Source organism: Apodemus sylvaticus, chromosome X (genome assembly GCF_947179515.1).
Source record: "Apodemus sylvaticus chromosome X, mApoSyl1.1, whole genome shotgun sequence".
NCBI lineage: Eukaryota > Metazoa > Chordata > Mammalia > Rodentia > Muridae > Apodemus > Apodemus sylvaticus.
The window spans coordinates 10,255,676-10,279,892 of NC_067495.1; the positions used below are offsets into that span (position 1 = coordinate 10,255,676).

Here is a 24,217-nt window from a genome sequence, read left to right on the forward strand (position 1 = left end):
TGCAGATGCCTTTGTATTTCATTCATGAATTTCAGAGGTGTACTGAATACTATGAAGGCCCTAACTCTGCAGCCAACAGTCTATCTTGTTCATGACAAGTGATTCAAGTTTCTGAAATATCCATAATTAAAAAAAATGTCCAGTGTTTTGGTTAGGTGGGAATACATGTAGACAGCTGCATCCGTACATAAGATGGGGCTGTCCCCCAACCCCTGGGGAGCAAGATAGGATGGGAACATGTGTTCGTTCGAAGATTGTCATCACAATCAAAGAAGAGAACCACAACACAGCCATTTGCTCTATTTATTAATACATGTATCACAAATGTTCACAATATCAATGCATTCTTGTTGGCATGCTAGACAGAGGCATTATTTTTAAGATCTTTTAAAAACATGTTCACTTTCATTTCCCTTCCACACTCACTTTTAAATTGATCTGATGAGGTCCTCAAAGTCTACAATGTCAATGCAAGGAAAAAAAAATACGGGCAGGGGGTGAGGTGGAAAGTAAAATAATAGTAAGTAGTTGGGGCAAATGAGGGAAGTAACAACACAACCTTGTAACAGGATTATCCAGGTTTCATCTGAGAGGAAAACCTACACTAAACTGTCTCTCCACACCCACCTCTTGGAACGATGAACATGGAGGCTGTCTAATGCTTAACAGCACCTTCTGCCATGTATGCCACAAGCTGTTTTCTCCTCATGAATACCTCCCACTGGGTCTCCTCTCATGTGCTAGACAGCCTGAAGAAGGTAGGAAAGAATCCCAGGAAAGGGAAAACCAAAGCAAATCAGATTAAGCCAAAAGAAAAGATAATTACCATCTGCATATCTACAGAAAGGTGTGTGGCATTCTTGGACCACAGTGAGGGGCTTGACTGAAGCCTCCCCTACTACATGCAGGGCCACAGGGGCCAGTGAGGGTGTGATAACCAGTCACCTACAGTTGGACCAAGTACATGTGAGGGAGCTGGCACTCACAGGGCCTTAGGGTGGGGTTCACTATGACTAGCTGCAGGGGGCCTGGCTACAACGGGGCTTCACAAGATGGACATTACACATGACATGGGCTGAAAGGCAGAGCATTGACTGGGTAGGAGTGTCAGTTGCACATAGGGGCTTGGGGTTGTGGGGAGCATGTGGTGGGAGCAGGGAAGGGATAGTATGTACTGTGCTATAACTTTCTTTGGAAGTCTTTCAGAGATTGCGGCAGTTCCTTTTGAAAAACAGGCCTCTTATTCCAAAGTTCTTGAAAGACTAAGAGAAAAGAGAAAAAGAAGGCATGTGAGGGAGTCACCATTGCTAACAGCCTGCCCACTCTTCCCAATGACATCCACTCCACCTCCTCCCCAACATGTGGATATGAGGTTTCTACAAGTGGGCAATACCCCCAGGCAGTTCAGTGGCTGGGCACTCTTCCTGCCCACTTCAAGGGGAGTATGGCCACTGAAGGGGAAAATTCCCAGACCCAACACTCACCATTCCCACTCACCTTCTCTTTACACCATCTCATACTGATTGGCAGTGATGAACCGGGACAGACAGCAGGCGAGCAGCATGCCAATCAACTGTTATTGAGAAGAACAAGTGTAAAAGAAGAATCTCAAATCACAAAGCTGTCCCCTGCTTTCAACTCTAGAAATACTTGGAATTAAACTTTGAAATATAACAACTGCATCTATCTACCAACAAAAAGAGTTGTCCTGATACATGGATACCCAGACATGGCTTTTAACACAAAGAGGTTTTCTTATTTGGAGAGGGCAAAGGTTAGGACTGAAGAACAAATCAGATTTGAATTATGGCATCAATGTTTGAGCTAGTCTGAGTACGAGTGTGTGGGATCAATGGGAAGTTCTGAAATTGGCTACAAGGCCCAGAAGTAGCAGCTCGCTGTGGCCATTTCAGAACAATGTCTGATACCAACACAAACTAAAATATGCTCATGCTATGAGATTAATGCAAGAAATAATTAAATGACATGAAATTGGTATAATATTAACTGAAAGACAAATACCCTTTGAATTTCTGATACCCTGGCTATACTTGTCTGACAGAATAGTGGTTCTTTCCTTGAGACAAGAATAGAGACACTATTCTTGACTGGGTCCATTTGCCAGTAAGAGAACAAACTCACCATCATTAAGAGGTGGGTGGGGAAATGAGAATGGGAAATCAGAGCTTTAAATTCTGTTTCTCAATCATGGACCTATCGCAGGCCTAAACGGGGCCACATATGTTCAGGGACCACTTTCAGGTTTTTCTGGGGCCACACAAAAACTCCTCCCAGTTTGTCCCACCACTTCCATAAAGCACTGTGGTTCCTACCCTGCTTTGGGCCTTGGATTAACCTGTGACACAGGTGAATCTGATGAGAAGTATCAAGGCACCGTTGGTCACATCTTTCTTCATTCATTAATAACCAATAGTTTTATAAACCCAGAGGATAAGCACTCTTTGGAGAGGTGCTCAATGGTAAACTTGAGTCCAGAGGCCATTTTCCTTTGGCTAATAGTGCCTTTAAAAAACTGGCTATGTTCAGTTGTCTTATAGGTAGTAGGGATCTCCAAAGATAGTATGGTGCAGGACGATAGCACCAACGTCACCCGTGATTTTATCAGAAATGAGTGTTTTCAGGTCCCACCACCTACCTATGAACCAGTCACTGAGGTACAGTTCAGCAATTGGTATTTCCATAAGTCACGCAGAGGTAAGAATCACTTTGCTAGTCTACCTCATCACCCTCATCTGATAGGTGACAGACAGCCTTGTGGCCATCAGTGTCCGCTCTGTTGCTCCGGAACACCTGCACTGTATTCACCTGCCTGTTAACTCACCTTGCAGGTTCAAGTCCCTACTTCTTATCTCTCAAAAAAACCTTAAATGTACAAACAACCCCTGTCAGATATAAAGCACTCATTACCTTATTTAGAACCTACTTGTGGCCTCTGTCATTCTATGCCACAAAATATACATTGTCATAGACTTACTGCGGAGTGGCCGAAGGTATCATGGCTGTAATGTTCAGATTATATTGCCAACTGAGAACCTAAATTCCTCCAGATGTGCAAGAACTTTTAAATTTACAGCATGCCTCATTCTAAGAGACTGTTATTTTCCAAGATCAACAATTCTAGAATATATTTCACAGTGTGAAAAACTATATTCCACTAATAAATACATAAATAAATAAGCATTATTCAATATAACAAACTCCGATAAAATAAAATGTTGACTGTTTTTTACTATAACTCTTTGTAATATTTTCATTTCAACTTTCCAGATAAATAAATGGGTTTAATGGGTTCAACTATCTTCCCCAAACTATACAGGTAATCCTTCCAAAGATTTATGTTGCATCCACTTTCTTATCTGAGAAGAGTCCTAATTTGTTCTGCCCTGTATACAGAAAAGGGAAACAGGGCCCTTTAAGGCACAGAACAAATCATCCCATCAGATTCTGGGCTCTAAGGAACATCATGGAAGGAGGTGGGAGATCAAGAGGTGAATTTATAGGAATGTGTTCTATATTTCTTGGGAAATAGCTTTTGTCTTTGAATTAAGAGATGATCTCCTTCCTAATAAAGAAAAAAGAGGAGGAAAATAAGGGAAATCAGAAGGAGAGATGAAACTTTCCCTTGCTCTTTCCCACCCATGAGGTCCTTATCTCCTCCTCTCTTCCTGCCCAAGCTCCCTCTTGAACAGGATAACTATCAAAATCATATGGTGAAAGAGGTAAGGTGGCTCAGGTAGGGGGAAAGTCTCAAATTGAGTTTAGCCTGGATTAAACAGGGAGTTCCAGAGTCTGTAATAAACAGTGAGACTGTCACTTCCTGAGGAATGGAAAGAAACATCCTGTCAATGCACACTCAACTTCTTGTCCTTGGGAGGACAAAGGTAGGATCCCTAGGGGGCGCTAGATCAAACTCTGCCATCCAAACAAGGGTTCTAAGCCAAATTACCTAAGGGACATGGTGCTTACGAGTCAATAAAGAAAACTGGACTCAGCAGAGTTTGTCTTGCATCTTTATACTGCCTTTACTATCTGACACAACAGGTGGGCACGATGCCAGTCTCTGCCAACAGTGTGTGGGGAGAGGGCAAGAAGATGTAAAGTAGATGAAGGAAAGTGGAAGGGAGAAAGGGACACCGAGAGGGAGGAAGAGAGAGAGAAGCAGGGAGGATGGCCTTCATTCAGTAGGAGGATGGCCTATATTATAGGCGAGCCAAGGCAGACCACTTTCATTCACATCAACCAGCATCTGAGAAGTTTGGTTCTACAATATCTGAATGAATTTTGTAAAACTAAACCAAACCAAACCAAACCAAACCAAACCAAACCAAAAAGCAAGCAACCAAACAAACAAACAAAAACCCCTCAAGCTCTTCCTACCCTTTCACATACCTACCCATGACTACATAGGCACATAAGAATATCATTAGATGAGAAACTTCATCTGTCAGATCTCAGGCTCATTGAGGTATTCTCCGCATGTATTATATCAGCAATGTGTGTGTGTGTGTGTACCCAGGTGTCAACCATACTTCCTTATTTCTGTTTTTAACAGCCCGTGTTGAGGAAACTATGTGCTCAAGGCTGTTGTGTATATCCCTATACATTTGCATGAATCACGAGGTGTGGGATCCTCAAAATTATCCCTGGCCATTACAGAGATGTTGCTAAGTATTATTACTGAAGTGTTGCAGCCATTGGGAGAAAGTTCAGGGCAATAACTGCCTTTCAAATGTCTCTGGAGACTGAGTTAATTGTACTGTTTGTGACCTGATTAGTGTCTGTCTGTGTTGGCGTGTGTGTGTGTGTGTGTGTGTGTGTGTGTGTGTGTGTGTGTGTGTTGGGGGGTTTAATTCAGTCCATGAGGGAGAAAGCAATAAAGTCTGTTTAAGGAGAATTTTAAAACTGCAACACAAATGACACTTAGAGTGACTGACTTCACATGCTCTTGGGAGATGCCATATCACACAAGTTTTGATAACTACACAGAAGAAAAGCATTTCACTGTCTCTAATACTAAACCCTGCATGACAGAGACACATACTATCAAGTTAGGGATCTATTATTCCCTGATCTCAGCAAGGGCCACATAAGTAATAACCTACTAAAATTACAAAGTTATAATTTGGGTACTTTGAAGTTCATATTTCAATAAAAATACCTCAAGAACAAGCTGGGATACAGCAAAACTGCATTTGCATTGCTGAGCAGAACAACAGATGGGGAGGGAGAGGGGTAGACTTTGAGAGGGCCTCTATAGAAATGGAACTTTGGGGCCATTACTGACATATGAACTGGGCTTTTTTATGAAAAATGATCTGTTAGTCTGAAAAAAATCTGAGTTAAACATAAAATTTTTCTTAAGCTGCTAAGTATACATGTCAGTTCTTGTAGACTATTATAACAAGGACATACCATTTGCTCCACAGATCAAGAAGCCTGTAAAACAGGACCTTACTGGCTATAGGCAGGCTAAATTTTAGATTTAGTCTAAATGTGTTGTATCCTTTAATACCTTCAGCTTACTTAATTGGCATAATTATATCTCCCAATGGTTTGTAAAAGGTGAATAGAGATAGAGATGGATAAAATATAGTTAAATATTAATAAATACAGTTTAATACACAAAGAATTAGGTTTCCTCTTCAGAAACAGAATATTCAAACCCAAAGATTAAAGTAATGCTCACAAGATGAAGACTGTTAATGTTATACATAATCCAAAGAAACTATGAAAGAACGAGAGAGAGAGGGGGGGAGGGAGAGAGAGAGGGAAAGAAGGAGAGGGAGAGGGAGAGGAGAGGAGAGGAGGGGGAGTGAGACAGGTCAACTAGGCAAGAGCCTCCTTCAAATCTAGTTGATGTTTAGGGTTGTTTAAGTCCCAATAAAGCCAGCACCTTCTTCTGTTACCCCCAATTTGACCTGTGAAGAAACAAGTTGTTTTACTGGAGGTAGTCATTAGTTAAACTGTAACCGATATTCCCTTGACAGAAAAACTTCATTTAAGTTGAAAAAGAAAAATCAATAAAGAGATGCCCCAAGGCCTAATGAGCAAGGATCTCTGACCTCATCTGTCAACCTTCCCCAGAGCACAGAAGGATAGGCTGGAAACTGGAGGCCAGAGAGGCAAACCAAGGTGGGAGGCTGGCCAAGGCTAGACTCGGCATAATCATTTGAGTACCTGGGAGAAGGCAATTCCAAACGCCACTCCAGCAATGATCCCCATGTTAGTCTCCATAAAACTGGTCACCAGATCATAACAGCCCTAAAAAGAAAATATTGGTAAGTCAAACCCACCGAACAACCAACCAACCAACCAACCATTCATCAAACCAAAAAATTCAAACATACAAAGAAGTATAGAGGATAGTACAATGGACCCACAGAGGACACTTTTCCTAATATTATAATTAATATATTTCCCTAATATTATAATTAATATACATTAACATTAAAATTAACATGTTGTTGAGGTAGACTATATTTTATCAATCTAATCCAGGAAGGAAGCACCTACTTCTTTTGTAACATAAAGAAAGGCCAAAGGTGACTATAAGTAGAAAATCCCTTACTTTTAGATCAAACAGAAGGAACAGAAGTATGAGTGTGTACCCCGTGTGCATGTGTGCATGCATGTGTGCGTGTTTAAATGTACATTTACATGAAAATAACTCAATCAACCTATTTCTGAGTTGACTTATTCAGGACAGAATATATGGCTTGCTCCAGTGAAGGACTCTGTCTCGAATATAAAAATTATGCAAAAATGAAGACAGTTAATGAACAGAATCAAAGTAGTTTACCTGAACAATCATTCTAAGTCATAACATCTGAACAACCACAACAACTACTCTCACTGTCTTTCATTTTTAAATTCCTATTTTGTTTAACAAAGTTCATAGTATGTGAAAATTCCACTAATACTCTTGGCTCTAAATCATCTTCATCATCACAGTATCTTTACAGAGAGAAGGTGCATTAACTTGAAGCAGTGCTATAACATGGCTTCAATGAAATTTACAATCCATATTCCTTCCTAGCTGATGTAAATATGAAGGTAAGTGCATGCTGACTCATGGGGTGACTTGTCTGATTTGGTTCTTTCCGGTAGAAGCTTGCTGATCTCATGTTTACTAAGGATATGATACAACATAGTACTTTCCTAAAAAGTAGCAGGAGAACAACCTGTGGGCTAGGAAGGCTTCAATAGGCAGGAAGACAAAGCAGGTACTCAAACACTTTACCAAAAGGTGCTTCTCTAAACTGGCCAGCATCACAGGTTCTTTCCCCCCTAGTGATGGCCAAGTGGGAGAATGAGCTTCAAAGCCTCAGCATTACATTGACCCAACATATCAAAACACAAGCCTGAGAATCCCAACAGAGAAGAGCAACAGTAAACTAGTTGGCAGAGATTTTTCTGCTCACCCTCATCATGACTTGAATTCTGCACTCAAACCAAGTATCGTATGGGTGCTACTGTTTTAGGGAGAGGAGTTTTGTTTGTGTTTCTCCTGTGAGAGGCCTGGAACACAGGACTTCACACATACTATGGGAGTTTTCTATAGCTGAACCGCATCTCAGCGCCATTTTTGGACACTTTTTAAGAGTAACTTTATTTTTGATATGCTCACGTCAACCAGGAGGAGAAATCACAAACACAAGTAACAGCCTGTTCAACCATGGCGGAACTAATTCTCCCTGTCACACAGTGTATAGTTATTGAAGAAGTAGCACAGAACTTGTGAGAAAGGCCAAACTGGAGGTTCTACCTGTGAGTTTTGGACCCAGAATCTGTCGTGTGCTTGGGATATTCCTTTTTAATAATTTTTTTTGGTGAATTAGAATGCACTTTAACAAGCTCTCCAGGTATTTCATATGTCCATTAAAACTTGAGAAGTATAAATATTATTCTGTAAAGAATTGTTAGCTGGATTTACTACAAATAAGAAATGAAGTGAATACATCCTTTCAGTAATAGAGTAAACCAAAAAGAGAAGATGAGGATGACTTAAAAAATATTTTCCATCCCCGAATTTATTTTCTCTATTATTCATCATTCAGCCCTACAGCCTACTCTCTAAGTTCCCACACATCTCTGTAGATATTAAGAATTGCTTTGGGACTACAACTATGGGTTTGCATTCATCCTAAAGTCTTGCACTAAAATGCGATCTTATCTACCCATAACCATCTCTCTCAATTTCCTAATATGAAAGCCTGGTTGTCAAGCATGAGATAAATCTAGAGACCTCCTAGGTTTCCTAGGAAACACTGAGAAACAGAGCAGTTAATTTCCTCACCCTCTAGGTGTGTCTAAATCAACAGTTACCAGTGGAAAAGTATCTGCAAGTGGCAGCCTTTAACTATTTGGGGGAGAAGGCAAGTTCCCAAAAGGTTCCAAAGGCATCTCTGTAGCTGCCAAACAGGGCCACTACTTTCTCCTCTGTTCTTAGAAACCGAGCAACAAATTCCTATGGTAGGGGCTCAGCCAATGCAATCAGTTAAATGAACCTGCAGGCGTTTCATCATTTCGCCAGCAAAAGAAAAATAAATCCTGTGCCCCAAACCAAACAACCAATCCCCTATGTAATGGTTCACACTTCCTCCGACCTGTTCTCCACCCCAAATCTGTATAATGTAGGTTCCCCAGGTTATTGAGTAAAAGTCAAATGTCATCTTTCTGTATTATCACAGGGTAGAGTTCAAAACACCAAATGATCACAACACATTGTGTGTGTGTGTGTGTGTGCGCGCGCGCCTGTATGTGGGTATTCACATGTGCTTTTGCCTGTGGAGTCCATAAAAGGGTGTCAGATTCCCTGGAGCTGGAGTTATAGACAATTATGAGCCTGACAGCCTCAGTGTTGGGATCTGAATTCTTGTCCTGGGCCAGAGGAACAAGCTCTCTTAACCTCTGAGCCATCTTTCTGGCCCCCAAACTTTTTTCAGATGCTAACGGAAGCTATTCCCTATAGGAACTGCTGCATCATTTCTAGGAACATTGCTGACGTCATATTTGCATCAAAGTTAATACTTATATTTGTCTGTGGTCTGTGCCTGTCATTATGCTTTAGATAATTTATTTCATTCATTCCTATTATTTTTAATTTATTTATTTTTTTGTTTATGTGCAATCTGTCTTCATATACACCCAGAAGAGGGAATCCAATCCCATTGCAGATGATTGTGAGCCATCATGTGGCTGTTGTGAATTGAACCTTTAGGAAGAGCGGTCAGTGCTTATTAATTCTAAAGATAAAAAACTACTATTATCTACATTTTACGTATAAGAAAAACAAATCCTGAGAAAGGTTAAGTAACTTCAACAAGATCCTTCAATTAACAAATGCCTGATTCAGAATTTAAACTCTCTTGTCTCTGAATTTAGATTTCTGGGTCCTTAAATAGCCTAAAAGAAAAAAAAGTTGTTTTGTTTTGTTTTTTTAACCAAAATTGGATCGCTGCTGCTTTTACCAGCCACATGAACCCAAGCATTCACTGTTACAGATCCCAATATAAAATGGGTAAGATACAGAAATGACCTAATAATATTCTAATCTTGAGAGAACGGCTATCATCTCTCTATGAATTATTCAGTACATGGCCCATATAACACAGAACTGGGAAGATATTAGAAGAATAGACTAGAATAGAATGTTTTCTTGGTAAGAGAAGAAAATTTGTCCCATGTCTAGAGAGCTAAAGACAAAACTCAATAGCATATTCTGCTCCTTTGTTTCTCAAGTGATAGTTTACATAGGGCATTTCTTTTATATGTTTAAGAATGTTGATAACCTCCATGCAGAGCTGTAGCACACAGCTGTAACACGTCTTCATTGTGTTCTCTGTAAAGTGTAATACAGGATTGATTTCCCTTCTCTCTGACTACTGCAAGTTCATTCTCCTTTTCTCCCCATGAAATGATGTCTATATCTCCTTCCAGCATCTTTTTTTTTCTGTTTTCCTTTTTTGGGAAACCGGATGTTGACAGTGAGTTGAATTGGAGTTGTTCATTTCTTTTCCTACATCAGTGAACTCCCTAAAATAAAGGCCACCCTCCTAGCAGAAGCAGATGCTGTCTGTCAACTCTTACTCCCTTCTTCCTGCCAAAGACTGGCACCCAGCTGTGAATAATTCCATGTTTCGATGGGATATTAAGTAGAAGAAAGGCGCCTAGAAAGAAAAAAGAAAACACTCTCCGTCTGACTCAGGCATCGGGGTTAACAGGAACCATTTGCTAACCCTACATAGCTGTGCCTGGTGGAGACTTGCTGTGGGAGAGCCACAAGAGAGCAATTGGAGGCAGAGCTTCCTCTTTCAGAAGTGAGCAGCCTCAAGGGCTTCTCCTAGGCGAGCAAACACCACAAAGGAAGACGCTCAACTCTCTCTGAGACTACCTTTTTCTAATCTATTTGTCTTAATTTCACAACTGTAACAAAAGCCTCCCAAACACACACCACCTGCCTGTCCTATTAGGGCTGGGAGGAAGAAGTACCTTCTGGTTAACTTTGGTGGCAGCCACGGTCAGATTGTGCAGATCCAGGGGATTACAGTCAGTTTCGTTCATGCAGCAACTTGGGGGGATGCCATGATCCAGGAAGTAGGGGCTGCTGCTCCAGTTGGTGTAGTTCTGCACACCACAGCAGCTCAGCTGTTAACGAGAAAATAAACGAATTCAAGAGTGGTTGAGCAGATGCTGTGACCTCCTCATTTCTTGCTTTGAGGCTTCTATGAGAAAAACATCAAGCTGGGCAGTGGTGGCACACGCCTTTAATCCCAGCACTCAGAAGGCAGACTCAAGAGGACGGTCAGGGCTATACATCAGCCAGGCTCCCAATATAGCATATACCTTTGGTGTGGAAAAATCAACTTAAGCTCTACTATCAATCATCTTTGGTACCCATTTGAACTCTGAGAAGAAAGTTGAAGCCACATACACTGTTTTTCTTACTAGCTCCACAAGTAGAGTAATATCGTTCTGACCTTGCTAAATGTCACAATCATGTAAGAGTGCTATTAAATATGCAGATGCACATGGTAATTACACCCAGAATACTGATAGGCAATTAATGGGTCCTAAAAAGTTCTCCACTGGACCTACAATAATAAGTAAATAAATAACTTAGAGAAAATAATTTCTATGTGGGATAGAAAGCTGATATTGGTGAACTATAGCCTACCACCTGCCTAGTTTTATAAAGGTGTTTTGAGATTTGGTCATTGCCTATTGTCCATGGCTCCTCTTGTGCTGTGGTGGCACAGTTGTTTGTGACACAGAGTATAAGACCTTCCCCATAGCCTAAAATATTTTCTCTTTATCCCCTTTATAAAAAGTTTTCTCATATCTCATATAGAGAATATGAAAGCAAATGAGACAAAAATGTTACCGGTTGGTAAAACCTGAGTATGTAGTTTTTGACTTTCCAAAAAGTCTGAAATGTCATCAAAATAAAACTGGAAATCTTAAAAGTTTTAATTTTTAAAAATTTTATGAAGTTTAAATATAATTACATCATTCTCCCCTTTGTAAACTATACCTGACAGATTCTCAGTTGTCTTTTGGTCCATTTCTACCTTTAGTAAACTGCCCCAAGTAGATGCTGCTCATATGCCTTCTCTGTCAAGGCTGGAGTCACCAAGTCTAGATAGCCTGCCCTCAGGAATCAGCGGTTAGCTAGATCAACATGTATCCACCACCTACCTCCTTTTAAATGGTTCAGTTTTGAAGGACAAATGGGGTATTGTTGCCAGGTTTAGCACTCTTACCAATACAAGACACATTGGAGAATGTGTCTTCTTGATGCTCACTTCCTAGAAAACCAAAGCCTGGGCAAATGCTTGGACCCAACTCTTGAAAACAGAACTGGACCAAGCATTTGAGAATGAGAATCAACAGTATATGCAACTGCTCTAACCTACCTACCCACCAAGTCTAGAGGGTTAAGCCCAGAACTGTACATGCAGGCTCCGCACCCATCTCCTTCCCTAAAACTTACACTGCGCTGCACATGGTCCACGGCCCGGCTCCTCTCATCATTACCATTGTAGTTCTGCATGGCATCGGTGTAAGTCCTCAGGAAGGTGTCCTTGATCTACAGAAGATAAAGGGGGATGTATATCCAGTCCATTGTGTCCTAATCTGACTCAGATTCCTACCAGTTTTCCAGCACCATTTTTTTTTCTGAAATTTTCTCCTTTGATGGTAACTAGAGAGGGAAAGCCTATTTTCTGAGACAAAGGAGCTCAGAAAATTCACCAAAGGTTTAACTAGCTGAGGAATGTAAAGACAAAGTTGGTTTCAACTACTAATTTAGAGGGAACCCGGCCTGTCAAATGGCTCACTGAAATGGCTAGGTAGATTCTAAAAGTGCTATAAAGATGACTGACTGGTCAATCATCAGGCATGAATTTTCCAGTTATTTTTCTTTTAACTGTTTCACAGCAAACTTTCTTTCTATAATATTCTTTGACTTATGCAGTTAGAATGGTAACAGACCAGACACCAGTGTGATGTGAAGACTAAGGTATTGACTCCAAACTGACCTCTATTCTACTATGCAGCAGTAGGACAAAAGCTACCTTTCACTTAACTGTAATTACTGAGGCCAAAATGAAAGAGGCTAAAGGACAAGGGCTTTCTTGTTAGTAAAAAGTTAACGAAATCCTTTCTCCTTGTCAGTAAATATATTTGCCCTTGGGATCATTTTCAAGTTCCATCCCCTTGAAATGTGGGGTAAGTGAGGTTTTAGGTATACTACTAGGCCATGTGGCTTATGGTAAAACTAAGGCCTGATTGATACAATGCCTCTGAATTAGGAGAGCAGAAAGTGGCAATAATTATCTGGTGGCAAGCTCCAAGTTAAATATGGTAACCCTCCCATGTAGGGATTTTCCTTACTAAATTCTGGAAGTAATATCCATTGGACAGCTACAAGCCAAAGTGGCTACAAGCGAAGTGGCTATCATAGCCAATTCTGTCACCTCACTTCACTCTTAAATTCTCAGAGTAGGGTGTTGTGTATAGAATAGGCTTTGTGTTACCCTGAGGACACAGGCTTAAGAAACAAGACTGTGGCTGCCCTAAAGGCAATCCAGGCTTCTTTACCACATTGGTCCAAGTAAGTGGTATCAATGTGACTTACTGTCACCCAGTGAGTTTCACCACTTGGCCAAAGTCAACCTTTATTTGGTAATCAGCGTGAGACTGCAATCCCTACTGAATATAATGAAAAGGGAGAAGAGGACGTCTGGTTTTCACACTTGCACTGATGCCCTCCAGCACGGCTGGCGAGGCTACCACCCACTTCACCCCATTTCTCTCTAGCTCACCGATAAGAATGGGCAGCAGACCTAGAGGCAGCGTCATAAGCAACAGGTTCTGGAAGTTAGCTTTGGCATTTGGAATGCTACCTACAGTCAAGGGCAAAATCAGGCCAATGGGGAAAGGATTGGAACATCCACAAGCCAAGCTCCGAGAGAAGATAGCACAGCAGGGTAAAGACGGAGCTTGGGACATGCTTCCTGGCATTTAAGAGCCACAGTCAAAGCCCTCAGTACATCCACTGTCTATGATGTTCTGGATCCATCACCACACACAGCTTTCCTGTTCTTTATAAGAATGGATTTACAAACAAGACAATGAGCTCAGCTTGCCTCTAGTTTCAGAAATCTTATAATAGCACCCAATGCTTTGTGGGAAAAACTACTTTCAAAGGAGTATCAAATCTATATTAGAAGTTACTGCTCTCAAACAGAGAAGAGAATCGTTTGATGAACGAGCTACCGAGAAACCTCAAGTGGGGATCAACACTGAAGGGTGTGAAAGTTTGGGTCCCTGCCCAGCCTGCACGCACCCTTTACACACTCCACTCGTTCCCAAAATGCCTCTTCACACAGACCCAAGTCTTTCTACCCTGAACACACTCACCTCATGACGAAACACAAATCCAGAAATGCCAGCAACAAGCTCAGCCAGGAACACCAGGGACAGGAACATGGCATACTAAAAAAACAAAGGGAACAAGGATAAAGTCACAAGGCAGGATTAAGAGGGGGGCTTTTCAGCGCTGGGAAGATGGCTCAAGAGTTGAGAGCACAGACTGCTCTTGTAGAGGACCCAAGTTCAGTTCACAGCACCAATGACAGGCCCCTCACAAATACCCATTACTCCATCTCCAAGGACTTCCAATGCTTCTGGACACTGTGGGCACCTGTGCTTGGATATATATACACATACATATACATATACATACACATACACATACATCTACACATATACATATATATATCCCCAACAGACAGACATGTGGATAGAAAGGGAAAAGGAGAGGGGAGAGATTCAGACCACACATAGCTGAGAGGGCTTCTTTAGAGTGAACATCTTTCTGCTAGGGGCAATTAGGCAAGTTCTTATTATTACTAGAGCAAATTCAGAAATGTAAATACCCTTATTAGAATTTCACATGAGTATCAATATAGAAAACTGTCATTTTAATATGTACAAACATTCTGGGGCGTAGAACTGATACGGTGTTCATCAGCTCAGGTCAATCAGGAGAAGGATGAAAGGGTCATGTACTCAAATATGTTGTTTTACTTTCAATATGAAAATTTTTAAGTGGACTGGAGAGTGCTCAGCGGTTAAGAGAACTGACTGCTCTTCCGAAGGTCCTGAGTTCAAATCCCACAACCACAGTGGTGGCTCACAACCATCCTTAAAGAGATCTGACGCTCTCTTCTGGGGTGTCTGAAGACAGCTACAGTGTACTTACATATAATAAATAAATAAATCTTTTTTTAAAAAAAATTATTTAAGCTAGAAAAAAATATTCTCTAGAGTTCTCATAGGACATTGTTCTGCCCTGTCTAGGAGGCATTTCAATCAACTTCTCTTTTTTTGTTTGTTTTGTTTTGTTTTGTTTTTTTGGATTTGGTTTTTTCAAGACAGGGTTTCTCTGTATAGCCCTGGCTGTCCTGGAACTCATTCTGTAGACCAGGCTGGTCTCAAACTCAGAAATCCACCTGCCTCTGCCTCCCAGAGTGCTGGGATTACAGGCGTGGGCCACCACTGCCCAGCCTTCAATCAACTTCTTAATGGTGAACTAGAACCTGCAAGTTGAATCTTCTTTTTCCCCTCTTTTTAAGGCTTGGTTGTAGAACCCAACGTTTCAGTAATACACCACTGAGCTGTCACCCTAGCCTTGACTGTTCTATTTTGTAAGTGTTCCAATTAACAGAATGACTTCTTTGTCCCTGGCCACAGGTCTTCCTACTTCCAATTTCTACCCACCAGTAGTGGTTCTGCTTAAAGCATAAGGGCCCAAGCACATGTATACTCATCAGTCCCTTGGATGTATGAGCATGGCCAGGATGCAAAGCTGTACTACTGCTTTGTATTTGAGCACACATCTCTATTTTTTTTTTCAGCCATATCTCACAGTAAATGACTACACACCCATTTTACTTGGGAGTGCAGCCTCTCATATGTTGTCAAAGGCCAGAGTGTGTATAGCATGGCGTGCTTCTTCACTTTACTGGTTGTCTCTGAACATGGTACCCTCAACTGGTCAGTTCATATGGGGATGCTTGGCTCTGGGCTGGGCAATTAATGAAATCTATTACCTCTAACAAAGCAAGCACACGAGACTACTAACAACAATCCCAGTGTTTCTCATTCTACTGACACTTCCCAATTTGAAACATATACACACACTCTGCGTCTCTGTACACATGCATGTAGATCTCTGAGTTCAAGGACATTGCATGGTACTTATGAGCTAGGGAGGTTTTTGCTATTTTTCTGACTTTGAAAAACAGACAAAAGGAAGAGGAATTAACTCCTTATCAACAAGTCATATATATTATAACCTTCTTCTCGCCTCAAAATAAAATAGAGCCATTCTGAATGCGTGCAAGGACCCTAAATAATGCTGTGGATGGGCTACACAATACCGCATAGCTTAGCTATAATATATACATATGACTTGTAAGTATATACATTTGTATGGGATCACAAACAAGTCCTCTTACTGACACATATGCTAAAAGAAGAAAGCACTGGGTTAAAATATCCATTTCTCTAAATATTGATGAAATTCTGCATTAATACACAACCAGTAAAATATTGAGTGGGGTAATTACATGCAGTTTACATAATTTTTTCTGTATAGTTCATAGAAAATATGATCAGAAGCACACACTACTCTGTGGAGAGTCTTATGCCAACCCTCCAATCCACCGGAAAGTTATGTGGAAAGATAACTATCAGAAGGCAAGTGGGAAAATGGACATTTAACTCTATAGTTAGACATCTTCTTTGGGCATCTTCTTTAGGATAAATTGTTATTGTTGTTTTTTTTTTCAGTTATTAAGATTAAATCTAAAGGAGTACCATAAGATTCTAATGGTAGTTAAAACCACAATAAGGATCGTTCAGCAAGCTGCCCTTACCTTTAGGGATGTATTTGCTCTGTCTGCATTATTAGGTACAGGCCTCTGCTGTGGCCCTGGAAGCTAATTGTCATTGCATTAGCCCTCTGAGCAAGAGCTTCTGGCTTAGTTCAACTCCCACAGCACAGAGTCAGACAGTACAAGTGGCAAGAAGAGCTTGCACACACATCCTTGCATGACAAGCTTCACGGAGAAAGAGAGGTCTGCTCCAATGGGATCTTGGACACGGAAGGCTGCTCATGTTCAGGATGATCCCTTGCCCACCAAAGCTTCGCATCACACCCCACAAAGGATTTCTAAGCCAGTTTGAGACTGGCACAAGGCATCTTGCCAAGAAGACATTAATTGTTTATTGGAATCAATGGCCAGTGCTTTGCCAATTTACCTCAGGAAGCTGGGACTATGTTTACAGTGCCAGGCTGTGTTTGAGGTAGTTTTTCCCACTGGGAGGTTTAAAGGGTGGATTAGTTAAGAGTCTAGTATAAAATTAAAATCAATGAATATTAAAGTCTTTTTTGTGGCTTCAAAAAGAGCAACTTAACTGTGGCATGAATTTATTGTTTCATAAAAATAATTGTGAAGGCATATGATGCTGGGATACTGTACTCACCAGTTTCAGCATCCATGGACTACCACGGCAAGTAGCAAAGCATCCAAAGAGGCCAAAAACCACAATGGTGGTGCCGGTTCCAATGAGCACATAGGGAGCATTTGTGGAGTTCTCAGCAATCAGGGAGATATAGGTTCCCAAAGTCAGCTTTCCCCAGACTCCAACCGCCAACAGGATCACCCCAGTGATCTGCAAAAGGGGGAAAGAGAACATGAAACTATTGCCAAAAGACATGAGAATGGACATTATCTTAGTTTCTCCTTGATTGTTGTGAAGAGAGACCACGACCAAGGCAACTTAGAAAAAAAGAGTTTATTGGGGGCTTACAGTTCCAGAGGGAGTACACATCTATCATTGTGGAGAACATGGAAACAGGTGGGGAGGCACAGTACTGTAGCGGAAGTCAGGGGCTTACATCCTGATCCAAAAGTATAGGCAAAGAGGGAGAATTAACTGGGAATGACATGATATTTTGAAACCTCAAGGCCTACCCCCAATGACACACCTCCTCCACCTCCTAATCCATCCCAAAACAGGTTCACCAAGAGAGGGACTACGAATATAACATTCAAATATCTAGGTCTGTGGGGGTCATTTTCATTCAAACCACCACAGACGTGAAGCAATGTGGCCATACTTTAAGATTCAAGCTTCCACAAGCATTTGCCAAAGGCTTTGTCCTCAATAGCAAGAAATGTCAGAGACCATTAGCCAAAACTGACACCACAGTAAATGCACTTTGATAGTATGTAAATTATATCTTTTCCTTACATATACTATATATAGTTTTTATATTAATTGGAAATCAAGTCAATAAAGGAGATTTTTTTTAAAAAAGCTGCTTAAAGAATATTACAAGACACTTCAGAGAGGCATTCCTCCAATGTGTGTCTGCCAGACACTGAACTAGGCATGACCCCAGAAAGAATGTTTGTTCCTTTCATCAATGGCATGTGAGGGTAGAATAGGATTTGCAGCCACCCTTTATAACACTTTAAGAACAAGGACATTCTTCTTGTCCTTATCATCAAAATCTCTATAAAGAAAATATTCTAATCAGTTTTGAATCTCCATTGACGTGCTGCCTTATAATACCTTATTTATTACAAAGCAGCAGAGTCTGAATATCCCTTGATATTGTTTATAATGCTATTTGTCAAATATCATCAATCATTCCAATTGAAATCTTTACAACATGTCTAAACTCTAGCCCTGTGCAGTTATCAGCCCCTTTCCTAAGGTAGTGGGTCCAGGGCTATGTGTTAGGCCTTATTCTTCATTCCCTGCAGATCCCAGGCCTCAGCAATTGTAGCTGCTGAGGCCATATGTTGGTTTGTGTCCCCGCCATCCCACAGTTGCTACGTGCTTTGATTCACTTAGAGTTTGATGGCATATTCAAAAGGAACTGTTTTCAAATTGCTATCTTTTGGAAGTGAGGCTTAAGTGCTTCCCTAGTTCTAGTTTTGTCCCAGCCTACAGCTCAATGTTCTGTACTAAAGATCTCAGATTTCTGCTCAGTCTATCCAAATGAAGAGGCAAGCTGAGAAGCTAGAGAAAACAGCAACACACACACACACACACACACACACACACACACACACACACACACTAAATTGCTTTTTGAAAGAAAAGAGAGCCAGGTGGTGGTGGTGCACACCTGTAATCCCAGTACTCTGGGAGGCAGAGGCAGGCAGACTTCTGAGTTCGAGGCCAGCCTGGTCTACAGAGTGAGCTCCAGGACAGCCAGGGCTACACAGAGAAACCCTGTCTCAGAAAAAACCAAATAGAAAAAAACCAAAAAAAAAAAAAAAAAAAAAAAAGAAAGAAAGAAAGAAAAGAAAAGAGATAGGTACAAGGTAGCCTTAACATTATGTGCTGCATAATTAGTCTCTGTTTGAACTTTAGTAAAACAAAATGAGATTTCTAATGGTAACCACCCTGTCTTGCACCAATAGCTTATTTTGTAGAACTATCACTGTGCATGCCAGACTTAAGTGTTAGATGAGAAAAGACTGAAGAAATGATGCAGATTTGAGGAGAAAACATTTGATGCTAAGGAGAAGGGGCCAGCAGAGGCTTCCTGTCGGTGGGAAAGAATGGCTTTAGTGAATTAAAATCAGTAATGCAGGTGTTGCCTATTTTCACATCCTCTGCTGACACCTGGTGGTCATTTGTAAAAAAGCACCATCCCTGAACAATTTCCTTTGCCATACTCCGACAGATAGAAATCTAACAGTATCTTTACCCACTAGAATAAAGTTTCACAGTACCAGGGATGAAAACAGACCATGTTGGTAAAATAAGATGTCCATCTCCAACCTTCTATCTGTAAACTAGCTACATAGAATTTCATTCTAAGATGTCAACAGCAAGGACAAGGCCTACGTATGATACATATGACAGCTGACATGCGGCACCACACACGCACACATGCACACAAGCATGAAAACAACACACATACACACACAGAGAGACTGAGATGTATATATATATATATATATATATATTATACACATTATATATATATAAAGACAGACAGAGACAGAGAATGTGATTGAGATTAAGGAGGACATTTCAGGGCTAGGTCTTAACTATCCAGTACAGTTTGAGCACAGCTTAAATTTATAAAGAACGGAATACCACCAGCTGCTACTAATACAGGCTCTGAAACAAGGCCAAATAAAACTATAATAATAGCACTAGCAGAGGTATATTGGTGCTGGGGAGGTGAGCTCAGTCACACAGTCCAGCATGAGTGAAAGTCTAAGTTCAATATTTAGTACAGGAGGAAAAAAAACCCAAAACATAAGATCAGACTGAGAAAAGCTTTTAAAAACTAGCATATGTTGCTTTAAAATTTCAATGAAAGAAAGTCATAGAGGGGCTTGGCCATATGCGACAGTGTTCCCAAAGCTTCCTGGAAGACACTCGGCAGGCTTCATTTTAATCATAAACTGGATATGTGGGGGATGGGCAGTAGACATAAGTGATTCTCTTTGTTCCTCTCAGGTCATTCCAGGTAACACTGGGTAGGCTCCTTGCCAATCCCACGCCATCTTGATTTTTCTCAGGCATTCAGAGCTATGTGATTCCTTCTTGCTCTGTCAGAGCACAGACCATAGAGTTGACCAACCAGCTATAGCTGTACACATGGTATGCCAGATTTGCATATGAAAGGGAAAAGTTTCCATGTCGTCACTCTAATTCCCTTACACCTAGCCTGGGAGCTCCACCTTCTAAACAAACACGCCCAATCATTTTAATGATGATACAAGTTTATATTTAGCATCTCAACAACTAAATGACATCTTAAAGGGCAACAATGGGAAATTAAGTCATAGAGGTATAAGGTACAGCTAAGAGACCTGTCCTAAGAAGCTGTATGAAATAGAAGGCACTGTATCTAAGCTCTGATAAAAAGAATCACCAAAGAGACAGTAGGAGGGAACAGCAGCCAGTTCACATTTTATGGGGGAACCCATGGCTCAGGCATTCCAGAGATTCACAGGTTAGTTCGTTCTTGATGATTACACACAGAGATACTGTAGTCTAGCCTTCTACTCCCATGCTTCTGCAACTCAGAAAAAAATATATGATGCAGAAAGTCTATGGCAATTATTAATAGTTAAAATATAGATCCCTCGGGTGCTAGATTTAAGAGGAAAAGCAGGCAAAGGAGTATTCCTGTTCTTAATGCTTAGGTGAATGTGTTTGTTGAAAGGAGACTAGAGGGACATGTTTTTTTGCAGCATCAGGGACAGGACGTAGTTCTGGAGAGTACTGAAAGGAGTCAGACTGGCAGAAAACCCAGAAGCCTCTGTTACCTTATGATTTTCTCTATAAACTCTGAGAAGTAATAGTGTATGCCCATTATATTTACACGTTTTGCTTTTTTATTACTAGTTATTTGTCTGTGTAGCCAATACAGTAAAATAGATTAAGAATTTGAATGTATAAGGTGTTTCTAGTGGGCTTGGGAACCTGGTCAAGGATACGCAAGGAAAAGGAACTCGATGTATTTAAAAGGGAGGAGAGTATGCTGGAGTTCCAGACTTGGGGGTTAGGAGACAGGGCTTGCAGCTTCTGGTAGTCGTGTGGGCTTTGGCAGATCACCAAAGCTTTCTTGGCCTTGGTTCCCTCTCCAATAAGATCAGGAGGTAAAAATCTTCACCTTCTCTTGGGCCCCTTTCCTTCTGTTTGTTTTGTCTTATCCCAATGTGTTAATTTTTATTTTGTTTTATTTTATTTTATTTTTATAATCCCTTAGAAGCCTCATTATTTTTAATGAGAGATAGAGAGAGAGGGAAGATCTACATGGCAAGGAAGATGGGGAAAATGGGAGGAGCAAAGGGAGGGGAAATTGTAATCAGGATACAATATGTAAGAAAAAAATCTCTTTTCAGAAAAAGGAAAAGGAAAAGAAAGGTCAAGACGGAGCCAACCATTTTCTAGGTTGCTAACTTCATTTCCTAAGGACCTTCACTAACCTAACTTTGCATTTAACTTGGAGGAGTGAACTAAAGAAAACACCAGAGAGGAACAGCAAGGGTAGCTCATTATGAGCTAGCTGTACAGCATGGTTCTTATTTTTTATTAAGAAGCACTGTTTAGTACATGCAAAAGTTGAAAACTGGCTTTAGGCTTTTGACTTCCACCCATAGAGAGTGTATTGTTCCCCTTCGACTGTCCAGAAACCCTTGAAAGTAGGAAAGGAGCATACCAGAACACAAGGCTATTCAGAATCGGCTCACACCTCTGCCTTCCTTATGACCTAGATACGGAAATAGAAATCATCCAGGTGAACCAGTAATTGGAGATCGCAAAGCCACTTACGAGGAGATTTTCTGTACTTAGAAACCAGGACTGGCTGTAGAGGTTAAGAATGGGAGACGCTTAATGTTGGGGGAATGCCCTCTAAGCTACAGCTCTCTCACGAAGCTCCAAGGTTGGTCACACTTGTTTTGAAAACTACGTTGGTGTGGCTTAACTTGCAAAGAGGCCACATGACTACCAGCAGTACTAAAAGGCTGACTGCCATTGGAAAGGAGCCAACCGCCATTGAAGGAAGAGTTGTGGGGGAAACCACTTCCCTGGCTCATGGGACTGGCTCTGTGAGAAGCTGGTGGCTCAGATCCCACACAAGCAAGAAAAAGAGACCTTTTTTTTTTTTTTTAAAGATCACATCAAACAAGTGCATGACCAAGAGCTACAATGATCCTAATGTGTATTGAAATTTTGTGCAACCACATGTTTATCCCATTCTGTATTACTGTGTATACATCACAGATTTAAGAGTCATGAGAAGGAGAATAAAGCCCTTTGCTTCTTTGTAGCACCCAATGTCTCAGCCACTTCCTGTGTCTGATTTTCTAAGACAATCTGTCATTCATTCTGTCCTAATATTCATTCAGCAAAACCACTGTTTCTTTGTTTCTGAGTCCAAATTTTCAACTTGAAAATCAGTCACTGGTGCCTACAGTACGATGTCTCTCTGGGGCCCATAATGAGGGTTTGACAAATACACTGTGTGTCTTAGCAATGCTTCCTTCATGGGCTGCATCCTCAGTAGCTATCAGATGGGAATAAGCCTGGAAAAACTCATCTCAACAATTATTCCATATGAATATGAATCTAATCAATAATCTGTGACAGAGTAGCATGCATATAAAGATTATGTCATTCAACACATTGTTGTTCAGGGTTTTCATTATTTCCAAAAAGGGGATTGTGTTTTGCATACAGTCTTTTGACAGGATTATCATCTCTAAGTCACAAAAATAAAAACCAAATCTGAATATAGTATATACACATATGGAAATACATGAACCCAAACAGTAGTCAGCCAGTTCCCCCATTCTCTGTGACTGAATTTTGGGAGTGTGGTGGAGGGAGGAGCTATGTAGGATAAGTACATCATGTCTCCTTTAAAGCAAAACTAGGGACGGGGATGCATACTTTTGGAAAAGGATCAACTATTAGAAGAGGTTCATACCAGACAAAGAAAATCCATGTGCAGGATTCCAAGTAAGAATTTCATGAAAACAACAACAACAACAAAACCCAGAAAAAGCAGTAAGATAAAGTCTTCCCTTAACTCTCTCCTGGGATAATAAAAGGAAGGTAAAAACCCCTCTGCTGGTTGAAATGAGTTACCCTCAGCACTCACATGTCCACATTGCATTCCATGTGTGATGATGCCACCAAATAAGATGGATAGTCCTGCACTGGATGACAACACTTCAGTTCTAAAGAATCACTTGTGTCATCGGGATCCCATAAGATTGTACTGCTGTGACATGTGGACTTCCAAAGTTTACATATACCTGCTCTGATAGTCACACTGGGTAAAAATACCCAGCAATGCATTTCTCAGGGAATATACCAGTGAAGTGATGATTGTACCTACAGGCTAAGCTCACAATTTAATACTGATAAGTATTATGAAAATAAGAGACTCTCAGGTAATACGCTCTTGGCAAACAAAACAAAACAAGACAAAACAAAACATCAGAAACCAAGAACAATAAATTAAACTGCAAATACATTGTTTCAGAAAAAAAAAGGTGATGGAGAACTGTCTCTCTCCCACTGGCAGTCTCCCACTCTCGCTGGTGGTAGACCCTACCCTCTGAGTCTACCCTTGTCCCTATACTCCATTCTCAGCAAAGTAGCAAGGGAGACTCCAAAGAACCCTGTATCCAACAATCCTACTCCTCTGCTCAAGATACTCCCACAGTGTCTTACTTCCTACAAAAAGAGCCAACGTTCTTCCCCCCCCCCCCCCACACACACCGTTTTACTGGATATTTTCTTTATTTGCATCTCAAATATTTTCCCCTTTCCAGGTCTCCCCTTTGGAAAATCCCAATCCCATTCCCTTACCCCTGCCTCTGTGAGGTGCTCCCCCCCCCACCCACTCCCTTCTTCCTGCCCTGGCATTCCCCTACACTGAGGCATTGAACCCCTTCAGGCCCAAGGTCCTCTCCTCCCACTGATGTCCAGCAAAGCCCTCCTCTGCCACATATGTGGCCAGTGCCATGGGTCCCTCCATGTGTACTCTTTGGTTGGTGGTCCAGTCCCCGGGAGCTCTGGGAGGTCTGGCAGGTTGACACTGTTGCTCCCTCCATGGGGTTGCAAATCC

The 24,217-nt window shown here is 41.1% G+C and overlaps 1 protein-coding gene across 1 annotated transcript in view; it reads right to left on the reverse strand.

The window, feature by feature from the left end:
- Nucleotides 1-289: 289 nt before the first annotated feature.
- Tspan7 (tetraspanin 7) overlaps nt 290-24,217 on the reverse strand; it is a 106,084-nt gene continuing 82,156 nt past the window's right edge. The window contains exons 2-8 of the mRNA XM_052171509.1: nt 17,077-17,265; nt 13,945-14,019; nt 12,014-12,109; nt 10,513-10,668; nt 6,199-6,282; nt 1,498-1,573; nt 290-1,262 (exon numbers count right to left, since the gene is read on the reverse strand). Of these exons, the coding sequence (XP_052027469.1) occupies nt 1,505-1,573; nt 6,199-6,282; nt 10,513-10,668; nt 12,014-12,109; nt 13,945-14,019; nt 17,077-17,265 (669 nt within the window). The 3' untranslated portion in view covers nt 290-1,262; nt 1,498-1,504. The remainder of the gene's footprint in view (nt 1,263-1,497; nt 1,574-6,198; nt 6,283-10,512; nt 10,669-12,013; nt 12,110-13,944; nt 14,020-17,076; nt 17,266-24,217) is intronic.